The following is a 20,197-nucleotide window of genomic DNA, read 5'->3' as shown; positions in this document are numbered from 1 at the left end:
TGTTTTTCACTGCTGTACTGGCATACCTTCAGCTATTGTTGGCTTTATCTTGCTGCTATGATGGAATACAAATTTTTAGTGGTAAAATAAAGTTTTTATACATGTCCATGCCCAGATAGACACTATTGTCCAGTGTGTCATGTGAGGGGGGGGGGGGGTGTAGTTACAGATAAGACTGCAGGGAGGGGGTGTAAATGCATGATCAGTGCGACAATGGTAGCACTGCGAAACATATTCAACATCATTGTCCTGAATCGTCTACTGATAAAGCTAGAACATAGAGTTTGTGTTTTCAACTCATAATTTGGTTGTAGGAGCGCAGAATGTCTGAGTTGAGCAATCTCAGGACACCGGCGTCATGGGTGCTAGGCGTTTACACCAACAAGTTAAACAAATGAGCTATGAGTATTTCAATAATGTTATAAAACAAAAAGACCAGATTGCGATTACCCATAGTATGAGCAAGGTAGAATTGGTGCCATCTCATTGTGGAATGTAGTAGGATTAGTGCACCAGTCAGAATCATAGCAGGCATTTATGAGATCATATGAAGTACTGTCACAGTTGCAAAAAATAAAGAGTGTTTGACTATTTTTATTTCTTCTTAAGCATTTATTTGTACAAACACAGATATTAACTTTTTTTTTCATATAGGCATAATTTCATTAGCTATCCCCGTGACCTACAATCTCCTGACCGACCCATAATGTGCACCACTGGCAAAAACAAAAACTTGCTAACAAAGCCCGAGCATCAAGGACAATTATTATAAGCAGTTTGGTTAATTGACACTTCCTAGCAGAGTGCAGTAGGAATTATGTGGGTCGCCCGCTCATATAAATGACTTTTGGCAAGAGTGCTGCGGTTATGCCGTGTTTGGTGTAAATCTGGGGTTACTCATGACCCGATAGATATCTCCCGCGACCCAAGTTTGTGCATCACTGCTCTAGCTAAAACATTGTTAGGAAATGTTAACCTCCATTTACATTAGTAAGCTAGCTAGGTTTCCTAAATTTCCACCTACTACCCAACTTTACAGTCTATAGTTACACTGCTGTAAAATGTCTTGTTTTCCCCACTTTAAAATCTGTTATCAATTCAGATCCAAGAAAACAGGCAGGGTGACAACTGTAATAAATTACTTTAAAGTAACAAGTAACAATGTAAATTAAAGCCGCAAGCGGCGTTGGGAGGGGTCCAAGCATTGGCACCATCGCGCCTCCTATGGAGCGATTATAAATTGGCTTTTTTCTCATGATCATATGCCTTCACCCAACATATCTACTGAATATCATGATGATTGTATAAAATATTGATAACTTATAGCCAATTTTGTGCTGTCGGATGACTTAGTTGCGTCGCCACGGATGTATCCTGGCCGCTTCCCGTAAAGGCCTTTACTATGTCGTAACACTTAGATGGGATGTCATAACACATATGGCCCTGCGTGTATGTACAGCTGCAGCGCTTCCATGCCGCAACTAAAACAGGTGTCACACTAGTGTTGACACGATACCAAAATTTTGACTTTGATACCGATACCAGGTTTAGTATCACGATAATTGAAACTGAAACGATACTGATTCAATACTTGGTACCTAACAATACTGAAATTACCTTAATTGATCAGAAACGAAATGTCCACCTCATTTTCAAATTCACGGTTTATTAAAAACCTGGTTTATTAACAACCTTTAAGTTGAAGCCTGTTCAACATATTAATAAGCATAGGTCTATAGTGTTACAACACTAAACCATAGAAAACTATATTAAATATATTTCAAAAATTAAACAATTGTAAAGTAAATTATCTTTAAACAGGTCTTTCACTTTTAAATAGATCTAAAAACAGCATATTTTAATAACAATACAGCATCTTCCTATTATAAAATATGTACAAATTAGAACAGCTATTGCTACTGAAGTGAACTGAGTCTAAGCTTGCACTGTATCAATGACAGAAAATGCACAAGCGCATGTCACCTCACTTGCCAATCTAGCGAAGAATCTGACACAAATTACACTTTTCATCCTCTCAATCGGTAATGCGGGAGACACTTTTCCCTGGCTTTTACATTTGACGCAAAACTACCGAACGTCAGAAAATTCTAATACCGAACCGTTCCTTTTTTTTTTTTTTTTTTTTTTTTTTTTTTTTAAGTACCGAAAAAGTGCTTAAGTTTCGGTGTACCGTGCAACACTACATCAGACACAAACCTATACCAATCCATGGCTCAGCTTAGCAGAGAATGCACATTTCGGAGCGCCTCAGAGACAGATAGAATAATAACACATAAATACACATTTCAAATAATAAATACGACATTGAGAAAAAACTAAACAAAAGACAAGATATCAAGTCGCGACCTACGCGCAGAGCAGCCTACCGTTTTATTTATTTAGACATTGGCAGATAAGAAAATTTTCGGTTACGCTGACCTATAAAACACTATTCCAAAAGAAAAATCAGACATGTTAGAAAGCTTATACTCTCACCTACTGAATAAATGAATTGTCAATCAAGCCAAATTGTACTAAAAAGGGCGACAACGCCGTAAGCAACAGGTGTGGTATTACGCACAGCTATTTTTGAAGGTAGCATTTCACAAGCGGATTATCCAAGACAATATATGACCACTCAGTCGCAAAAGGGACATCACTACGCGTAAAACCAATGGTAAGATTGTATATTTATTCAATGTTTAGTCCCATATATTGACTGTAGAATGACATGGTATAATAAAAAAAAAAAATTTTGTCTCGTTTATTTCAGTGAGCAGCGTTTTCACTGCTGTATTGGCATGTTTTAGGGCTAATGTCGGGTTTATCTTGTTGCTACGGAATATTACATTACATTACAGGCATTAGGCAGACGCTCTTATCCAGAGCGACGTACAACAAAGTGTATAATCATAATCAGGAACAAGTGTGTCGAAAACCCTAGAGAGAAGTACCGTTCCAAGTGCAGGGAACAACCGCATAGTACTGATTAACACTAACACAAACAAGAACAGCAACAACGCAGTCTATGCAAAAATACAAGCAACAGTTAAGACGAGTTAAGACTAAGTCACCTACGAAACAACTACCTAGGTACAACCCTAAACTTAGTCAATTTAGAGATGAAATTGAGAATACGATTTCTCTCAGCATAATGACGGATTTAAAGACTAAACGAACTCACCCGATATTGTCTTCAAATGGACCGTATTATTTATTTAGACATTGGCAGACTACAGCATAAATTGCGTCTTTTGTTTATATTCAATATTAGTAATTGCAGCGAGAAACTGCAGCAGGTCGTTATGTTATGGTAGCAACGGAACGAAGCGGACTATATATGTATTAGGCTACCGTCATTGTTTCATTATACCAGCGTGTTTTCGCGCGTTTGCACAGAAACTCAGAACCTATAAATAAAATGGTTTAGCTATTTCTCAGCATAATGACAGATTCAAAGACTGAACGAACTCACCCGATACTGTCTTCAAATGGATGCAGGCTCAAGAAAAGTAATTATACATCCTCTCAAAAAGCTTTTACTAACAAACTCTTGGTAGCCTAGCATGCACTCTGGCTGGCACGGTCTTCCATTGCTTCCGCGACGCTCAGACCCTCCCCTCACTGCTAAAAACTAGACCTACGGTGTCGGATTACTTGCGTCGCCATGAATGTCGCTTGCCCTAAAGAAGTTTACTAGATGTCGTAGCACTTAGAGTTGGAGCTCCAGCTCTTCCGCACCCCACCTAATGAAAAAGTATAAATGGCGGGCAAACCATATGACGGACATAGGTGGTCCCAATGACAAAGTTGTACAGCACGTTCAGATGCGTCAGTCGATGAAGTTTTGTGTTGATCTGACTTACGGTGTGGGAGTTAAACATGACCCTTTGTTATAGCGCCACCAGCTGGCCGACATAGGTGATTTGTAGTGCCTGAGTAGTGGGGGGCCATAGGAACCGACCTACCAAATTTGGTTGGACTACAACTTATGGTTGCTGAGCCTCAGACATTTTAGCGGAGAAAACTTCCACGCCCCAACTAAAAAGTCAAAATGGCGGGCAAACAATATGGCGGACATAGGTGGTCCCAATGACAAAGTTGTACAGCACGTTCAGATGCATAGGTCGATGAAGTTTTGTGTTGATCTAACTTATGGTGTGGGAGTTATGGCCTTTTACGCATTACCCTTTGTTATAGCGCCACCATCTGGCCAACATAGGTGATTTTTAGTGCCTGAGTAGTGGGGGGCCATAGAAACCCACCTGCCAAATTTGGTTTTTCCAGGACTTATGGTTGCTGAGCCTCAGACACTTTTAGCAGAGAAAAATAATAAGAATAATAATAATAATCCTAACAGATACAATAGGGTTCCACCAGCTTCGCTGCTTGGACCCCTAATAATAATAATAATCCGAACAGATACAATAGGGTTCCACCAGCTTCACTGCTTGGACCCCTAATTATCAGCCCTTACAGCAGACCTCAACAGAACCAGGCTTGGATATGGAAGAAAATAAAAAGGCAAAAAATAACATTTTTCAGTTTTTAAAACGGAATTATAATACATTTAGCAGACACTCTTATCCAGAGCGACATACACAACTTTTTACATAGCATTTACATTGTATCCATTTATACAGCTGGATATACTGCATACACTGAAGCAATGCGGGTTAAATACCTTGCACAAGGGTACAATGGTACCTGGGACCCGAACCTGCAACCTTTAGGTTCCTTACCCATTATACTACACTGCCACTAAATTCAATGCATTTGAACACTCTCCCAAAAAAATCATGTTCCATTATTCCAATGCCTCAAATTCAGGCTTGTAAAAATTCAGTCTGTAGAAATGAGCACGGACCAGAGGTTTATTCAGGGAAAGGGGTAGAACCTGGATGCAAACTACTGTAACCTGTAGCAAATCATCATCAATTTCAGGGCCAAAGAATGAAGATTCCTTGTTGAGACCTGAGCCAGCTGGAATGGACTGCATTTATATAGCGCTTTTATCCAAAGCGAAAGTTTTATAGTCTATAAGTCAAATGCTAGAATGATAAATTATACAATGAGTAAGCCTGCTAGCTAGCTAACTAACTAACCAGACCCACATTCAGCAGACTGTTAGCTAACTGCTAGCTAGTTCTGCTATGCTAAGAATTCTAGCTAGATAACATGTAGCAAAGTAGGATGGTAGCAAGCTAGCCAATGTGTATGTTCATTTAATACATCCCCGCTACATCCACAGTTACGCAATGAGGAATATATGCCACTAATTCGGAGTGGACAGCTCCAGAAGCCAGCGCAGCGGGAGCCTTTTAATGAACGCGCCCAATGTTGGCGAGCAGTTTACCATTTTATCTTACAAAATAATTTTATAGTACGGTCATGTATGTGTTTCTAGAAGGCTACATCAGGAGCATACTGGCAATATTCTAGGTTCGTGGCAAATCAGTACATGAAACATAAACATAAGACTCAGCCACCTACGAAAGCTTATGCTGCAGTATGTGAAATGTCTGCACTAGAGAACAGCACTAACCTTTTGAAAGGCACTCATTTTTGTTGCAAGTGGTATGAATTCTGACAACGCTGGCCTCCAATACAAATCTGCTCAGTATTATTAGGAAAGGCTTCAAGTAATCGATTATGACCAATGCGAATATCAAAAGAATCTTGAAAGGGACATCTCTACATGTAATGGTGTATTTATTATTTATTCAAGTAGCTCATATTGATAGTAGAATGACACGGTACAATTACGCAAGAGTTTCACTTGTTTATTTAGCTATGCAGCGATTTTTACCACTGTTTTGGCATACTTTCAGCCAATTGTTGCCTTTATCTTGTTGTTATGATGGAATACAAAATTTTTGGTGGAGAAAGAATATTTTTGTGAACTCCTAGACAGACACTCTAGTGTCCAGTTTGTCATGCTTGGTCGATCCAAACGTGGTTGTATATAATTAAAGTAATTTTTAAAAATCAATACAATAAAAAAAACTTAAGTCCAGCATAATTTGTGCTACCCTCAAGATGCTTAAGGATATAGTTCAGAAGAGTGGCAGTTGTGTCTTCCACCCCTCTTCTAACCCTATAAGCAAACTGAAGAGGTTCTAATTGCTCCTGAATCTTGGCCATTATCTCACCCGTAATGTGCTCAAAGGGTTTCATGATCAGTGGGATAAGGACTACAGGTCTGTAGTCATTCAGGGTTTTAGGGGATTTAACCTTGGCAACTGGCACTACGAAGACTCTTTCTGACTGAATGTTTTAAAAACCTTATCATAATCAATTTAAACCTTATCATAAAAAGTTTTTAGAACCCATAATTAATCATTAAAATCATGGATATCAAATCACAGGTAAGAGTTATTCAATCCATCAGCAAATTCAACATTAGAACTATAAAAATTGGCTCTTGGAATCATATTTTTAGTTTTGGGCTGCATCCCAGTCATTGTTTTCATTATCAAGTTGAGCGTAATTACCACAACTACGTGGAACTACTTTGCCCTTGTACCTTCGCCAGTTTAACCTCACGATCTATCCTCTTCTGTACTTCCATACTCTGAGAGGCATCACCCTGATAAAAGGCAATATTGAGAATTTGAGGAATTGGAAAAATGGAACCTGAATTTTTGGGAACTTCAATTTCAGGAAGTGAAATTGCTGAAATGCTCATTCAAAACTTAAAAACAAAGTGATTAAATTCAAATGTATTGAATGTCCTGTTAAAAATTCAAATATATAAATTTCACAGTTGAAAATTAAAAATCTACTAAACTTAATCTGTTCTTAAATTCAAACCTTGAAACTTATTTCCTTCCATAGTTGGACCCTTTGTTCACAAGCAGAAGAAGTGCTGACTACAGAGAAGCCATGCTCTGTCACCTACCTTTTTTGTAGAAGAGAGAGAGAGAGGTAGATCTAGGGTGCCGGGGGGCCTGTGTAGGGTAATGCGGGGTGGGTATGGCCTGGGCCTCTGCTCCAGGGGACATCCGGTTGCTGGGGCGTAGGGGAGAGAGGTACCTATGGGATAGGTGAGAAAGAAAACTTCTGTCAAAAAGTTCCTCTTAACTATTAACCTCTCTCAAATTATGGGCGGGTGGGTGGGGGGTTGGGGGGAGTTGGGGTCGGACACAGCCCCGCAATTTTAGATAACGCACACTCGCAATGTTCTATGATCAGTGAACCGCGCAGTTTTCGGATTTTGCTCATTTAAATATATTTGTCCTAGTTCTGCAAAATTTTACTTAAAACAGCTTTGATATATCAGTAGTCATTAGCCGTTTCAATAACATTCATAACTTAATATACTCAGATACATTTAAAACATATATGCAATCTGATGTTACATTTATACCACCTAGTCGGTATGATTGCAACAGAGGTACAGAATAATTGTAGCAGTGAATGAAAATGCCAAATACCCTATAATATTTTTTTCTGCACATACTAATGTTAATCGAGGAAACACATTTTCAATGGTAACATGGGAAAGGCCACAGCCTCAGATAATGAAGCATTGGGCTTTATTCATGAGACGGCTGAAATTATTCAGTAAGATTATTCCCACTAGAAATGATTGCCATTTCACACTTCAAAATGACACATTTTTAGAATGACCACATTCTCTACACATGGTAAGATTAAAAAACACAGGGCCAACTTACTTGAAAGAATTTAGGAAGCATTCAGTAGCAGCATTGGTTTGGAATACAGCATGTTTCATTTGTGTTAGCTAAGGTAGCCAGTAACTGTTTATTGTAACTTGGTGTAATTTTGATATCAGTACTTATAACCTCTTAGCGCAAAGCCCCTAGTGGTCGGCACGCCGGCGTGCTGAGGTTGCTGAACTCAGGCATTCAGGGCTACTGCAACCAAAGTTAAAAACAGAAACACTTTGTTTTAGTTACATTAGTAGACAATACACGACAACTATGCTGAATACAGAGTTTCGCAGCGCCACCATTGTCACTCTGGTCGTTCATTTAACACGCACTCCCTCCCTGCAGTCTCACCTACAACTACACCCCCCACACATGACATAATGGACAATATTGTCTATCTTGGCATTCATAAAAATGTTCTTTCAGCACTAAAAAATCGTATTCCGTCATAGCAACAAGGTAAACCCGACAACAGCCCTAGGATATGCCAATACAGCAGTGAAAATGCTGCTCACTGAATAACAAAATAAAGGGGGAAAAGTTTTTAAAAATGAGACCATGTCATTCTACAGTCAATATCTGGGACTAAATATTGAATAAATATACAACCTTACCTTTAAGCGAGATGTCCCCTTTGAGACTGAGTGGTCATATATTGTCTTGGACAATCCGTTTGTGAAATATACGCGCATTTGTGATGCCTGGGTACCTTCCAAAATACCGTAATACTACACATGTTGTTTACGGCATTGTCGCCTTTTTAGTACAGTCTGGCTTGATTGATACTTCATGTCTTCAGTAGCTGAGTATAAGCTTTCTAACGATGTACAACATGTCTAATTTTTCTTTTGGAATAGCGTTTTATTGCTCAGCGTAACTGAAGGTTGTGTCATCATCGCATTCACTTACTCATTTACTCTGTGGTAGCAGTAAAAGACACCTGACGAAACGTCAAAGATTTTTCGTAATTTCTTTTGAGCATAGCTAAGCCATATGTTTGTGATAGTCCTAGCTGACATTGTTTTCTGGAGTAAGACAGAAGCGGATAGAACTGTATCATTGCTTTACTGTCTCTCTGTCTATCTACTGAACGCAGATAAGATTTCATCATTGCTACGCAAGTATTACTGCTCAAAATATTTCGGTTATATACGTTATTTTTGAAATTGAGTTTCTTTACATAGGTTAGTGGTATTTTATGAGGAGGATATTTCACACTGTAAGGTAAGCGTTCATTGGTAGTTTAGTAGTTTTAGTGATGCATGCAACAAGAGATGACGTGAAAGTTAGAACATTGCCAAAACGTGGTGGTTAGTTGAAAATTGTTTTCATGTCGTCCCATCCCCATACAAGAAAACATACGAGAGTAGAGTATAGAAATACAGCTTGTAATTCCCACTTGAAAATGATGCAACCGTGAGTTTCTTGAGTCAAAAACAATTGATTTGTAGTGAAATACGTGATTATGTTGTGATTTACAGCAATGCATAATTTAGACATTTTGGATAGATTTGGAGACGCTGTGTACACTTGCTTAGATTTTGCTTCGTAGATCTTTAGTAGTTCTACATATCCACCCTTAGATTATATGAACTTCTGGTCAAGACGTTTTTGATCCAGGACATGTATAGTTTAGCCTGGTGTATACATGCAATCTCTCAGTATTTCATTGCAAACTAAAAAAGAGCAAATTCATTATAGATTTTTTGCCTAGACACTTGCATTTGTGGCACTTTATTTCTTCACTCTAATAGGGTGGAATATACAGTGCCAGAACTGTCGTGCAGTAAACTTATGCTTGGTATCAAATAAAATGTGATTCACATCACAGATAAACATGAATCAACACTGAAATTTTAATGAATTCAATGAATCATGCTGCCCTAACACACACGCACACAGAGTTAATTTCTCAGACTTCACACCAAGGGTGATCCAGTGTTTAATAATTCTCAGAAAGCGTGATGTGGCTAGTGTTTGGGGAGGTGAGAAGCTAAATCAACTGCTGAACTGAAAAAGGTACATAATGTTAAAATTAAAACCTCAATTAATTTTTCAAATCAAGTTAGTTTGGTGGGGACAGCTATTTGTGGGTGCCAGGGTTAGCTGTGCTGTGAACTCTTAGTAGGAACAGGGGACATTAGTTTTACTGAGGTATGTTAGCAGGATTGTGGGGTTTTTATATTAGCGATAGTGTGTACTGTAGCACTATTTTGGGACGTTAGCATGAGCAGTATAGTGGAGCAATACTTACAGGTCAGCAGCTGTGTGGTTATGCTGCAGTGGCTGGTTTAGGGTTGCAGGGGGCTCAGCTTGCTCCCCTGGCCCTTCCTCCCGGGCCTGATGCAGGAGCTCAAACAGTGGGGAGTCCTAGGACAGAGAGGGAGAAGGTTCATTTTATATACAGAAATCATCAGTCCAGAACCCTACACCTTCTCATACACCACTAAGCATTTCTTTTTAAATGCTGTATGTATGGCAGTCCTATAAACAATTCAAGCAGAGTTTCATAGATTTAATTATAATTAAAGAGCAACTAAAAAGTCACAAAACAAACAAATACAACCACATATGAAAAGTGACACGTAAATAGGAATCCAACAATTTTCTAAAACAAATAATTCACATTGTGTCAAATTGGTCATTGATGATCATATGAAAGCTGGGCTGTTGTTGGGTGATTCAAATGGGGGTGTGTGTGTAGCCTTAGTTACCAGGCTCTGGCATGTGTGTGACCTTTCAAGGCTTGTATGTTTTACCCGCAGACCCTGAGTCACTGCAGAGAAGCACAATCCACTTTACACTTGCTTTACTCAAAAAACCCTCACTAAAGCTGCTTTTCAACATCATGGTTGAATTTAAGAACAAAACATAAGATGTATCACTGAAGAAAAAAATCCATACGTACATCCAAATTAAAGGTCCCATGTCATACAACATGTTTGGTAGACCTTGTCTGTTTAGACTCTGATTGTTCGGATATCAAGTTCAACCAATTCAAATCCACCACGTTCCTGTGTAAAATTAGGGTACCTCAAGGGTCCATCCTAGGGCCACTATTATTCTCTATACGATTTATGCAACATAAATATAATAATAAAATTATTATGGCCATGCCGTTTAATGTACATTCGCCAAATTTTACCACGTACCACATGCCATCACCTCATTTGGAACAATGAGCAGTAAGCAGACGATAAAACCCTCCTATTAAATCTATTTATTGTATTATTTATTTTGACATTGGCAGAGTACAGCATAAATTGCGTCTTTTGTTTATATTCAATATTAGTAAATGCAGCGAGAAACTGCAGCTGTACACACAAGAAAGTTTGTTATATTATGGTAGCAACGGAACGAAGCGGACTATATATATAGGCTATATTAACCATCATTGTTTTATTATACCAGCGTGTTTTCGCGCGTTTGCAGAGAAACTCAAATACTATCAATAAAAATGGTTTAGCTATTTCTCAGCATAATGACGGATGGAGATGGGACAATATGAAAACAATTTTCAACCATCCACCACGTTTTGGCAATGTTCCAACACTCTCGTCATCACTGTTGCATGCAACACAAAAACTATTACACTATTAACTAACGCTTACATTACTGTGAAATAACCACATTATATAATACCACTAACCTAAGTAAAGACACTGCATTTTTAAAATTACGCATATAACCAAAATATTTTGCGCAGTAATACTTACATAGCAATGATGAAATTTTAACTGTGTTCAGTAGATAGAGACAGAGACAGTACATCAATGATACAGTCCTATCTGCTTCTGTTTTGCTCCAGAAAACAATGTCAGATAGGTCTATCAGCAAATATATGGCTTAGCTATGTCCAGAAGTTTTCAATAATAATACTATTTCCAAAGAAATTACGAAATATCGTTCACAACCTTTCATTATGTGCAGCGTATTTTACTGCTACCACAGTTAATGCATAAGTAAATGCGATAAGAAGATTTTCAGTTACGCTGACCTATAAAACGCTATTCCAAAAGCAAAATCAGACATGCTGTACATCGTTAGAAAGCTTATACTCTCACCTACTGAATAAATGAATTGTCAATTAAGCCAAACTGTACTAAAAAGGGCGACAATGCCGTAAAGAACAGGTGTGATATTACGCACAGCTATTCTGCAAGGTACTCAGGCATCACAAATGCGCGTATATTTCACGAACGGATTGTCCAAGACAATACATGACCACTCAGACTCAAAAGGGACATGGATCCATGCCAAAGAAAAGTAATTATTCATCCTCTCAAAAAGCTTTTACTAACAAACTTTTAGTAGCCTAGCATGCACTCTGGCTGGCACTGTCTTCCATTGCTTCCCCGATGTTCAGACCCTCCCCTCACTGATAAAAACTAGACCCGATGGGGTCGGATTACTTAGTTGCGTCACCACGGATGTCTCCTCGTCGCTTGCCGTAAAGGAACTTAGATGGCATGTCGTAACACTTAGATGTAGAGCTGCAGCATTTCCGCGCCGCAACTAATATTAAAGTCCACATGGCGGGCAAACAATATGCCGGACATAGGTGGTCCCAATAGCACAGTTTTGTGTTGATCTGATGGTGTGGAAGTTATAGCCTTTTAAGCATGACCATTTGTTACAGCGCCACCATCTGGCCGACCATCTGGCCGACATAGGTGATTTGTAGTGCCTGAGTAGTGGGGGGTCATAGGAACGCACTTACCAAATTTGGTTGCTCTAGGAATTATGGTTGCTGAGCCTCAGGCACTTTTAGTGGAAAAAAGAATAATAATAATCCTAACAGATACAATAGGGTTCCACCAGCTTCGCTGCTTGGACCCCTAATAATAATCCTAACAGATACAATAGGGTTCCACCAGCTTCGCTGCTTGGACCCCTAACTAGCACACAACAGGTGACAAAGCTCCTCGCAGGGCTGCTTCCCCAGTAGATACTATCTAGCTTGTATGTAAATGGACAAGCATTGTTGGGCTAAATGGTATGTTCTCGTCAGTGTTATTTTAAGAATTAAAAAATAATAAAATTTGTAAAGCACCTTTCAGTGAGTTACCCATGACCCTGCCGCTTCACCATCCAACTGCACACCAGACCATGATACCAGTCACTTACCCCTCTCCAGGCGATGCTCTCCATAACCAGGTGTTCACAGTGCTCCAGGTGTTTGATCATGTCTCGGCTCAGACTTGGCTCTGCCTTGATGAAGCTCTCAATCACCTTATAGAAGTCATAGGCGACCAGCTGGAATACATCCAGGATCCAGGGGAACGAGAGATCAGTTTCCACAGCAACCCCAAACCCTCCAGTTCCTGAAACCAAAAAAGGGAAACACTTACACACACTTGGTATTGGGGGTTCAGGCCTGCTGTTTGGTCTGTTTCTTGCCTTGCTACTCTGTAAAGCGTATTTGTAACAGTTCTCTGTAAAATGCGCAATACAAATAAAATTTAACTGAACTGAACATGCAGTAATCATCATCAAGTCCTGTGTTTTTGCCAGGTCTGAAATGATCTTCCTGCTTTAACAGATTTGCATCTGTTTTTCATGACATCTGTTTTTCTCATTGCAATACAGCCTATTTTATTACGCAGGTCGTTCATACAGAGTAAGAATGTTGTGGTCAATAAAAAAATAAAGGTTTAATGGATTAACCCCATTTATTGTGTAGAAGACAGCCCAAGCTTTCCAACAATATATGGAATGTTTTATTAGAATTGTATTACAGAGTGAGAGCCCCGTGTATTTGCATGTGTGGTTGTGCATTGTGCGTTGTGCATTGAATCATAACATTATGCAGTAATGTACAAGCATTCATTGAGGCGTAGTTGTTTTTTCGTCGATTTTTGGAAGATTTCACATTTTTCCAACTCATCATCATGGCTAAAGCAAATTCTCTGCAGCGTGGGTCAGAACAATAGGAATCATGAAGGATACATATGAACAATTCAATTACAATTCAGGCATTTAGCAGACGCTCTTATCCAGAGCAACTTACGCAACATTTTTACATGGCATTTACGCTGTATCCAATTATACAGATGGATATATACTGAAGCAATGCAGGTTAAGTACCTTGCTCAAGGATACAACGGCACTGTCCCCTGGGGAATCGAACCTGCTACCTTTAGGTTACAAGACCAACTTCTTATCCATTATACAACACCGCCGCCCCGCCGAACATATACATATTACTACATGAAACATTTAAAATATTTACGTTGTCATACTTTTGATAGTTATATTTGTATTGGTCACATGAAACGACTGTTAGCCTTTGCTAATAATTCTCAGCACATTTGTACTGGGGGCTAACTAACAGCCCTAGCTGTTAGCATGGAATGGAAATGCTATGGAAAATACTCATTTAAATTTACTGTGTACTGACATGTGCGAGAGTAATCATAGTAGTAACATGTCATACCGTTTCCATGCAACAAAATATTACATACTGAAGAATACAGTGCATTCGGAAAGTATTCAGACCCCTTCACATTTTTCACGTTATTTTTACATTACAGCCTTATTCTAAAATGGATGAAATTTTATTCTCATCTATCACACACAATGTCCCATAATGATAAAGCAAACTTTTTGCAAGTTTATTAAAAACAAAAAACTGAAATATCACACTTACATAAGTATCCAGGCCCTTGGCTATAACACTCAAAATTGAGCTCAGGTACAACCTGTTTCCATTCATCATACTTGAGATCTACAGCTTAACTGGAGTCCACCTGTGGTAAATTCAATTGATTGAACATGATTTGGAAAGGCACACACCTGTCTATATAAGGTCCCACAGTTGACAGTGCATGTCAAAGCAAAAACCAAGCCTTGAAGTCGAAGGAATTGACTGTAAACCTCCGATACAGGATTGTGTTGAGGTACAGATCTGAGAAAGGGTAAAATATTTCTGCAGCACTGAAGGTCCCGAAGAACACAGTGGTCTCCATCATTCTTAAATGGAAGAAGTCTGGAACCACCAGGACTCTTTCTAGAGCTGGGCGCACACCCAAACTGAGCAAACGGGGGAGACGGGTCTTGGTCAGGGAGGTGACCAAGAATCCAATGGCCACTCTGGCAGAGCTCCAGAGTTCCTCTGTGGAGATGGGAGAACCTTCCAGAAGGACAACCATCTCTGCAGCACTCCACCAATCAGGCCTTTGTGGTAAAATGGCCAGATGGAAGCCACTCCTCAGTAAAAGGTATATGGACAGCCCACTTGGAGTTTGCCAAAAGGCACCTAAAGGACTCTCAGACCATGAGAAACAAGATTCTCTGGTCTGATGAAACCAAGATTGAACTCTTTGGCTACAATGCCAAGCATCATGTCTGGAGGAAACCAGGCACCGCTCATCACCTGGCCAATACCATCCCTATGGTGAAGCATGGTGGTGGCAGCATCATGCTGTGGGGATGTTCTTCAGCGGCAGGAACTGGGAGACTAGTCAGGATCGAGGGAAAGATGAATCTCTGCAAAGTACAGAGATCTTTGATGAAAACCTGTGCCAGAGCGCTCAGGACCTCAGACTGGGGCAAAGGTTCACCTTGCAACAGGACAATGATCCTAAGCACACAGCCAAGACAAATGAGTGGCTTCGGGACAAGTCTGTGAATGCCCCTGAGTGGCCCAGCCAGAGCGTGGACTTAAATCCAATCGAACATCTCTGGAGAGACCTGAAAATAGCTGTGCAGGAACGCTCTCCATCGAACCTGACAGAGCTTGAGAGGATCTGCAGAGAAGAATGGGAGAAATATCCCAAATACAGGTGTGCCAAGCTTGGAGAGTAATACCCACGAAGACTCGAGGTGGTAATCGCTGCCAAAGGTGCCTCAACAAAGCACTGAGTAAAGGGTCTGAATACTTATGTAAATGTGATTTTAGTTTAAAAAAATTTTTTTTTTTAATAAATTTGCTAAATTAAAAAACCCACTGTATATTTGTACGAAAGTTCACTCAAAAGTTCATTGTACTTAATGCCAAAGCCCTTTTGAGTAATCACTTTCATAGTATTTCTATCTTGATGGGAGTGGTCCCTTCTAGGATGATAATGATCCCAGTCTCAAGCTATGAGACGTAATGAAATGGTATGATGAGCATGAAGACAGCATCTAAGAGAGTGAATTCCACAACTATCAATAATATACAAAATTATGTAATGTCTTGTTGATGGTGTCACTTCCTTCCAGCATTGGCCACTGATACATATCAGGCAATACTCATGCCAGTGTGGGGTCGGTGATCTCTAATTTGGCTGATCCAAAAACCCACGATGCAAAAAAGTGACCAACTGCTCAACATGTGAGAGGTGCTTAAATGCAGGAGGCAAGGTGCTGAGGACACTAATAATGAGAGTTCAATTTTCTCTTGAAACAAGCATACTTGCATACTGAACAAACATACTGCTCTGAACCAAGTTGAATATTATGAAGCTTGTAATGGCACATCTACCTTAAAAGCTCTAAAAGGAGCAGTGTGCAGAAATTTTGATGGAAAGAAAATAAGAGTAAGAACTAGAATGTAAAGTCTATGAATAAACTTTAGTGTGGTTACTTCAGCAGTTGTTTAGCTGTTTCCTGACAAAGAAGTTAGAGAGCTGTAGCATCACAAAACTTTAACAGTCTAATCTGTAAGTGTATAATTCATCCAGGTGCGTACAGCTGCTGAAATCCGTCCCGCTAGAGTTGGTTAAGTATCCCATTGCTAATTGCGTACTGCATTAGATTTAACTTTTCCTTGTGTTTTCCTTGTGTTAGGTATCTATCTGTTGCTATCTGGAGCTTATAATTGGTAGATTGGCTACTTGGTCTTATTGTGATTATTAGTAGGCACTCTGACTGTGAATTAGTGTAATCAGCGCGTTATTTGACTCGGGTTATTCAATTGTTAAATAGGCGCACTCGGAGCGACGCTCCCTCTCAGTTCTGTGTGCCAGCACCCCATTCCAGCCTGCTCTCTCCGCCTCAGAAGGCGCTTCCAACGTGGCCCCCCTCAATGACGAAACCTCTCCAACCTCTGCTACCCCCGCTGACCCCCTGTGAGAACTTCACGGTCACAGGGGGGCTATGGAACTGCCAGTCTGCTACGCGCAAGTCTGACCTCATTTCTGCCTATGCCTCCCTCCTGTCCCTTCAGTTCCTTGCACTCACCGAGACCTGGATCACACCAGACAACTTCACTACTCCTGCTACCCTCTCGTCCTCCTACTCCTTCTCCCACATCCCCTGCCCATCTGGCCGTGGTCATGGTACTGGTTTGTTGATCTCCCCCACTTGGAAATTCTCTGTTCTCCCTCTCGCTGACCTGTCTATATCCACTTTTGAATACCACCCTGTTTCTATCACCTACCCTACTAACCTCTATATTGTTGTTGTTTATCATCCTCCAGGGTCCCTGGGAAGTTTCCTCGATGAGCTAGACACCCTGCTCAGCTCCTTCCCTGAGGACGGCACCCCGCTGATCCTCCTGGGAGATTTCAACATCCACCTACAGGTCTCCCAGTCTGCTGCCTTCTTACCACTACTCCACTCCTTTGACCTCTCCCTGCAACACTCGCCCCCAAACCACTAGGCAGGCAACCTCCTAGATCAGATCTTCCTGAGGAACTGCTCCAATCTCACGGTTACTCCTCTGCATACATCTGATCACTTCATCTCCTTCTCCCTCCCGCTTGTTCCCCATCCTCCCTCCCCTCCTCCCACCCCCACTGTCACAGTCCGTCGTAACCTCCACTCCCTCACCCTCTTCTCTCGCTCCCAGAGTCACTGCTTCCCTCCCCCCTCTTTAATCATTCTCCAAACTCCCCACTGACTCTGCATCCTCCACCCTAATTTCATCTCTCTCCTCAGCACTCAAACCCTACATGCCAGCCAGATCCCTCCGTTCTGCTACCTCAGGACGCCTAGCACCTCCCCCTCTTCGCACCTGCACTTCCAGAACACGTCTCCTGTCTGTTCTGGCCCCACGATGGTGGAATGACCTCCCTGTGGAGGTCAGAACAGCTGAGACTGTGAACAATTTCAAACGACGACTGAAGACCCACCTCTTCAGGCTGCACCTCTCCCCATCCCTCCCTTCCCCCCCTGTAAATGACTAAACTTAGGGGTGTAACTAGGCAGCTGTTTAATAGGTGACTTAGTTGATGCGCCAGTCTTAACGACTACTTGTATTTTTATTTATTTTTATTTTTCCATAGATTGCGTTGTTGCCGTTCTCGTTGTTAGTGTTAATCAGTTTAACCACCAGGGTCCAAGTTGAACTATGCGGTTGTTCCCTGTACTTGGACCGGTACTTCTCTCTAGGGGTTTCGTCATACTTGTTCCTGGTTATGGTTATACACTTTGTTGTACGTCGCTCTGGATAAGAGCGTCTGCCAAATGCCTGTAATGTAATGTAATGTAAAAGCACTCGACTTTCTTTGTCCTCTTGTCCCTAGGCCAACACGCCCATCCCCTCCCAGTCCATGGATGTCTGCCACCCTACACACCTCCAGGGCCAGCCTCCGCACTGCTGAGAGGAAGTGGGGGAAATCCAGGGACCCATCCGACCTTTCATCCTATCAGTCTCTCCTGACGGCGTTTTCTTCTGCTGTCACTGCCATTAAGGCAAATTTCTATCAAACTAAAATTCATAACTCTATTACTAACCCTAGTCTACTGTTCTCTATTTTCTCCTCTCTCCTCAGCACGCCTCCTCCCCCAACTCAGTCCTCCTTCGCCGCAGATGACTTCGCAGTATTCTTAAGATGAGAAGATTGCAGACATCCGCAGCTCCTTTGCGACCTCCCCCCTCTCTGTGCCCTCCCCGTTTCTCCACATTCTTTCCCTTCACAGACTCTGTTGTTTCCCACCTCCTGCTCCCTCACCGCCCTACCACCTGTGCTCTTGACCTTATCCCCTCATCTCTCCTCCAGGCAATCATACCAAATATCCTTTTTGTATCGTATAGTTTCTCCCCATCGGACACAGGTCCCTGCTCGCATCTCCGCTAGCCTGAGGGACATCCAGAGCTGGATGGACAATCACCACCTAAAGCTCAACCCAGGTAAGACGGAGCTAATCTTCATTCATGCTCTAACCTCTCCCCTCCTTGATTTCTCCATTTCCCTAGGGGAAACCTTAGTGATGTCATCCCCCTGTGCTAAGAATCTCGGACTGGTGATGGACAACAGGCTGTCCCTCTCCAAGAACATCACAGCGGTAAGCCGGGCGTGCAGATTCTTCCTGTACAACATCTGGAGAATCCGTCCCATTCTCATCACATACTCAACTCTGCTCCTGGTCCAAGCAATGGTACTATCCCGCCTGGACTACTGCAACTCTCTTCTGGCTGGCCTTCCGGCATCTGCCATCAGACCCCTGCAACTCATCCAGTTTTTTTGCTGCACCTCGTTTGGTCTTCAATATCCCCAGACACTCCCACGTCACCCCCCTGCTCACTACCCTCAACTGGCTGCCTGTTATGGCTCACATCAAATTCAAAACATTGGTCCTAGCATACCAGGCAGTCAAGGGGTCAGCCCCAGCATACCTCCATAAGATCTTCAAACCATACATGCCAACCAGACTCCTCCGTTCTGCTACCTCAGGACGCCTGGCACCTCCTTCTCTTCGCCAGTCACGTCTCCTGTCTGTTCTGGCTCCATGATGGTGGAATGACCTCACCGTGGAGGTCAGAACAGCTGAGACCCTGATCACCTTCAAGCGACGACTGAAGACTCACCTCTTATTTGCATAGACTGCTTTGCTGCTGCTTTTGTTTGTGTTGATCAGATTAACCTACAGGGTCCAAGTTAAACACGGTCGCACCCTGTATTTGGAACTGTACTTCCCTCTAGGGTTTTCAACACACTTGTTCCTGGTTATGGTTATACACTTTGTTGTACGTCGCTCTGGATAAGAGTGTCTGCCAAATGCTTGTAATGTAATGTAATGTAATCTTATGACCATTATTGTAAAACCAGGCAGACGCACTGCAAACGCAGGGTTGTACGTACTCCATGTGTGTTCTTATGTCGAAGAGGAGGTAACAAACCCTCCTCAAGAGCCCTCAAGGGGGCGATCCAGGACAGTTGTGAAAGACCAAGTGGAAAAAAGCACAAATCGAAGAAGATGGCTTCATCCTGTTGTTACCTGCAATAATGCCTTGCTACTCTGTAAAGTGTCTTTGTGACAGTTCTATGTATAAAGCGGTAAACAATTAAAATTTAATTTAATTGAATTAATTCCCCTTGCTGCAACGCTCAAAACTACAGCTTGTGCTCATGATGTTAACAACTGTTAAGAGGTGTGTATGCCTTTTATTCACTGGCTCAAAAGAAAGTATGAGATTGCATTGTTCTGGGGAAACCATGAATGGATATCCTTTATCTAATCCTTTCGATTGTCAAAACAGTTGTTAATGTTTATAGAAATTAAATACCAAATAATTTTGGGGCCGGCAGTTTTTTTTAAATGACTGCCCAGTCACACTAACAGTAGGCTAAATGTCTACTGCACAAATCACT

General features: G+C 41.3%; 1 protein-coding gene across 2 annotated transcripts in view; it reads right to left on the bottom strand.

Moving 5' to 3' along the window:
• The window catches only part of rb1 (retinoblastoma 1), a 199,872-nt gene that overhangs the window by 36,992 nt on the left and 142,683 nt on the right, over positions 1-20,197 (bottom strand). For both annotated transcript variants that reach the window (XM_035432080.1, XM_035432081.1), the window contains 3 exons: positions 12,804-13,000; positions 9,931-10,046; positions 6,902-7,035 (listed from right to left, as the gene is read on the bottom strand). In XM_035432080.1, coding sequence (XP_035287971.1) covers positions 6,902-7,035; positions 9,931-10,046; positions 12,804-13,000 — 447 coding nt within the window. The remainder of the gene's footprint in view (positions 1-6,901; positions 7,036-9,930; positions 10,047-12,803; positions 13,001-20,197) is intronic.

The sequence above is a fragment of the Anguilla anguilla genome, chromosome 9 (assembly GCF_013347855.1).
Source record: "Anguilla anguilla isolate fAngAng1 chromosome 9, fAngAng1.pri, whole genome shotgun sequence".
In the NCBI taxonomy this organism is placed as follows: domain Eukaryota; kingdom Metazoa; phylum Chordata; class Actinopteri; order Anguilliformes; family Anguillidae; genus Anguilla; species Anguilla anguilla.
Note: the sequence above shows the minus strand (reverse complement) of the source record. Positions and strands in the feature narration are given on the sequence as shown.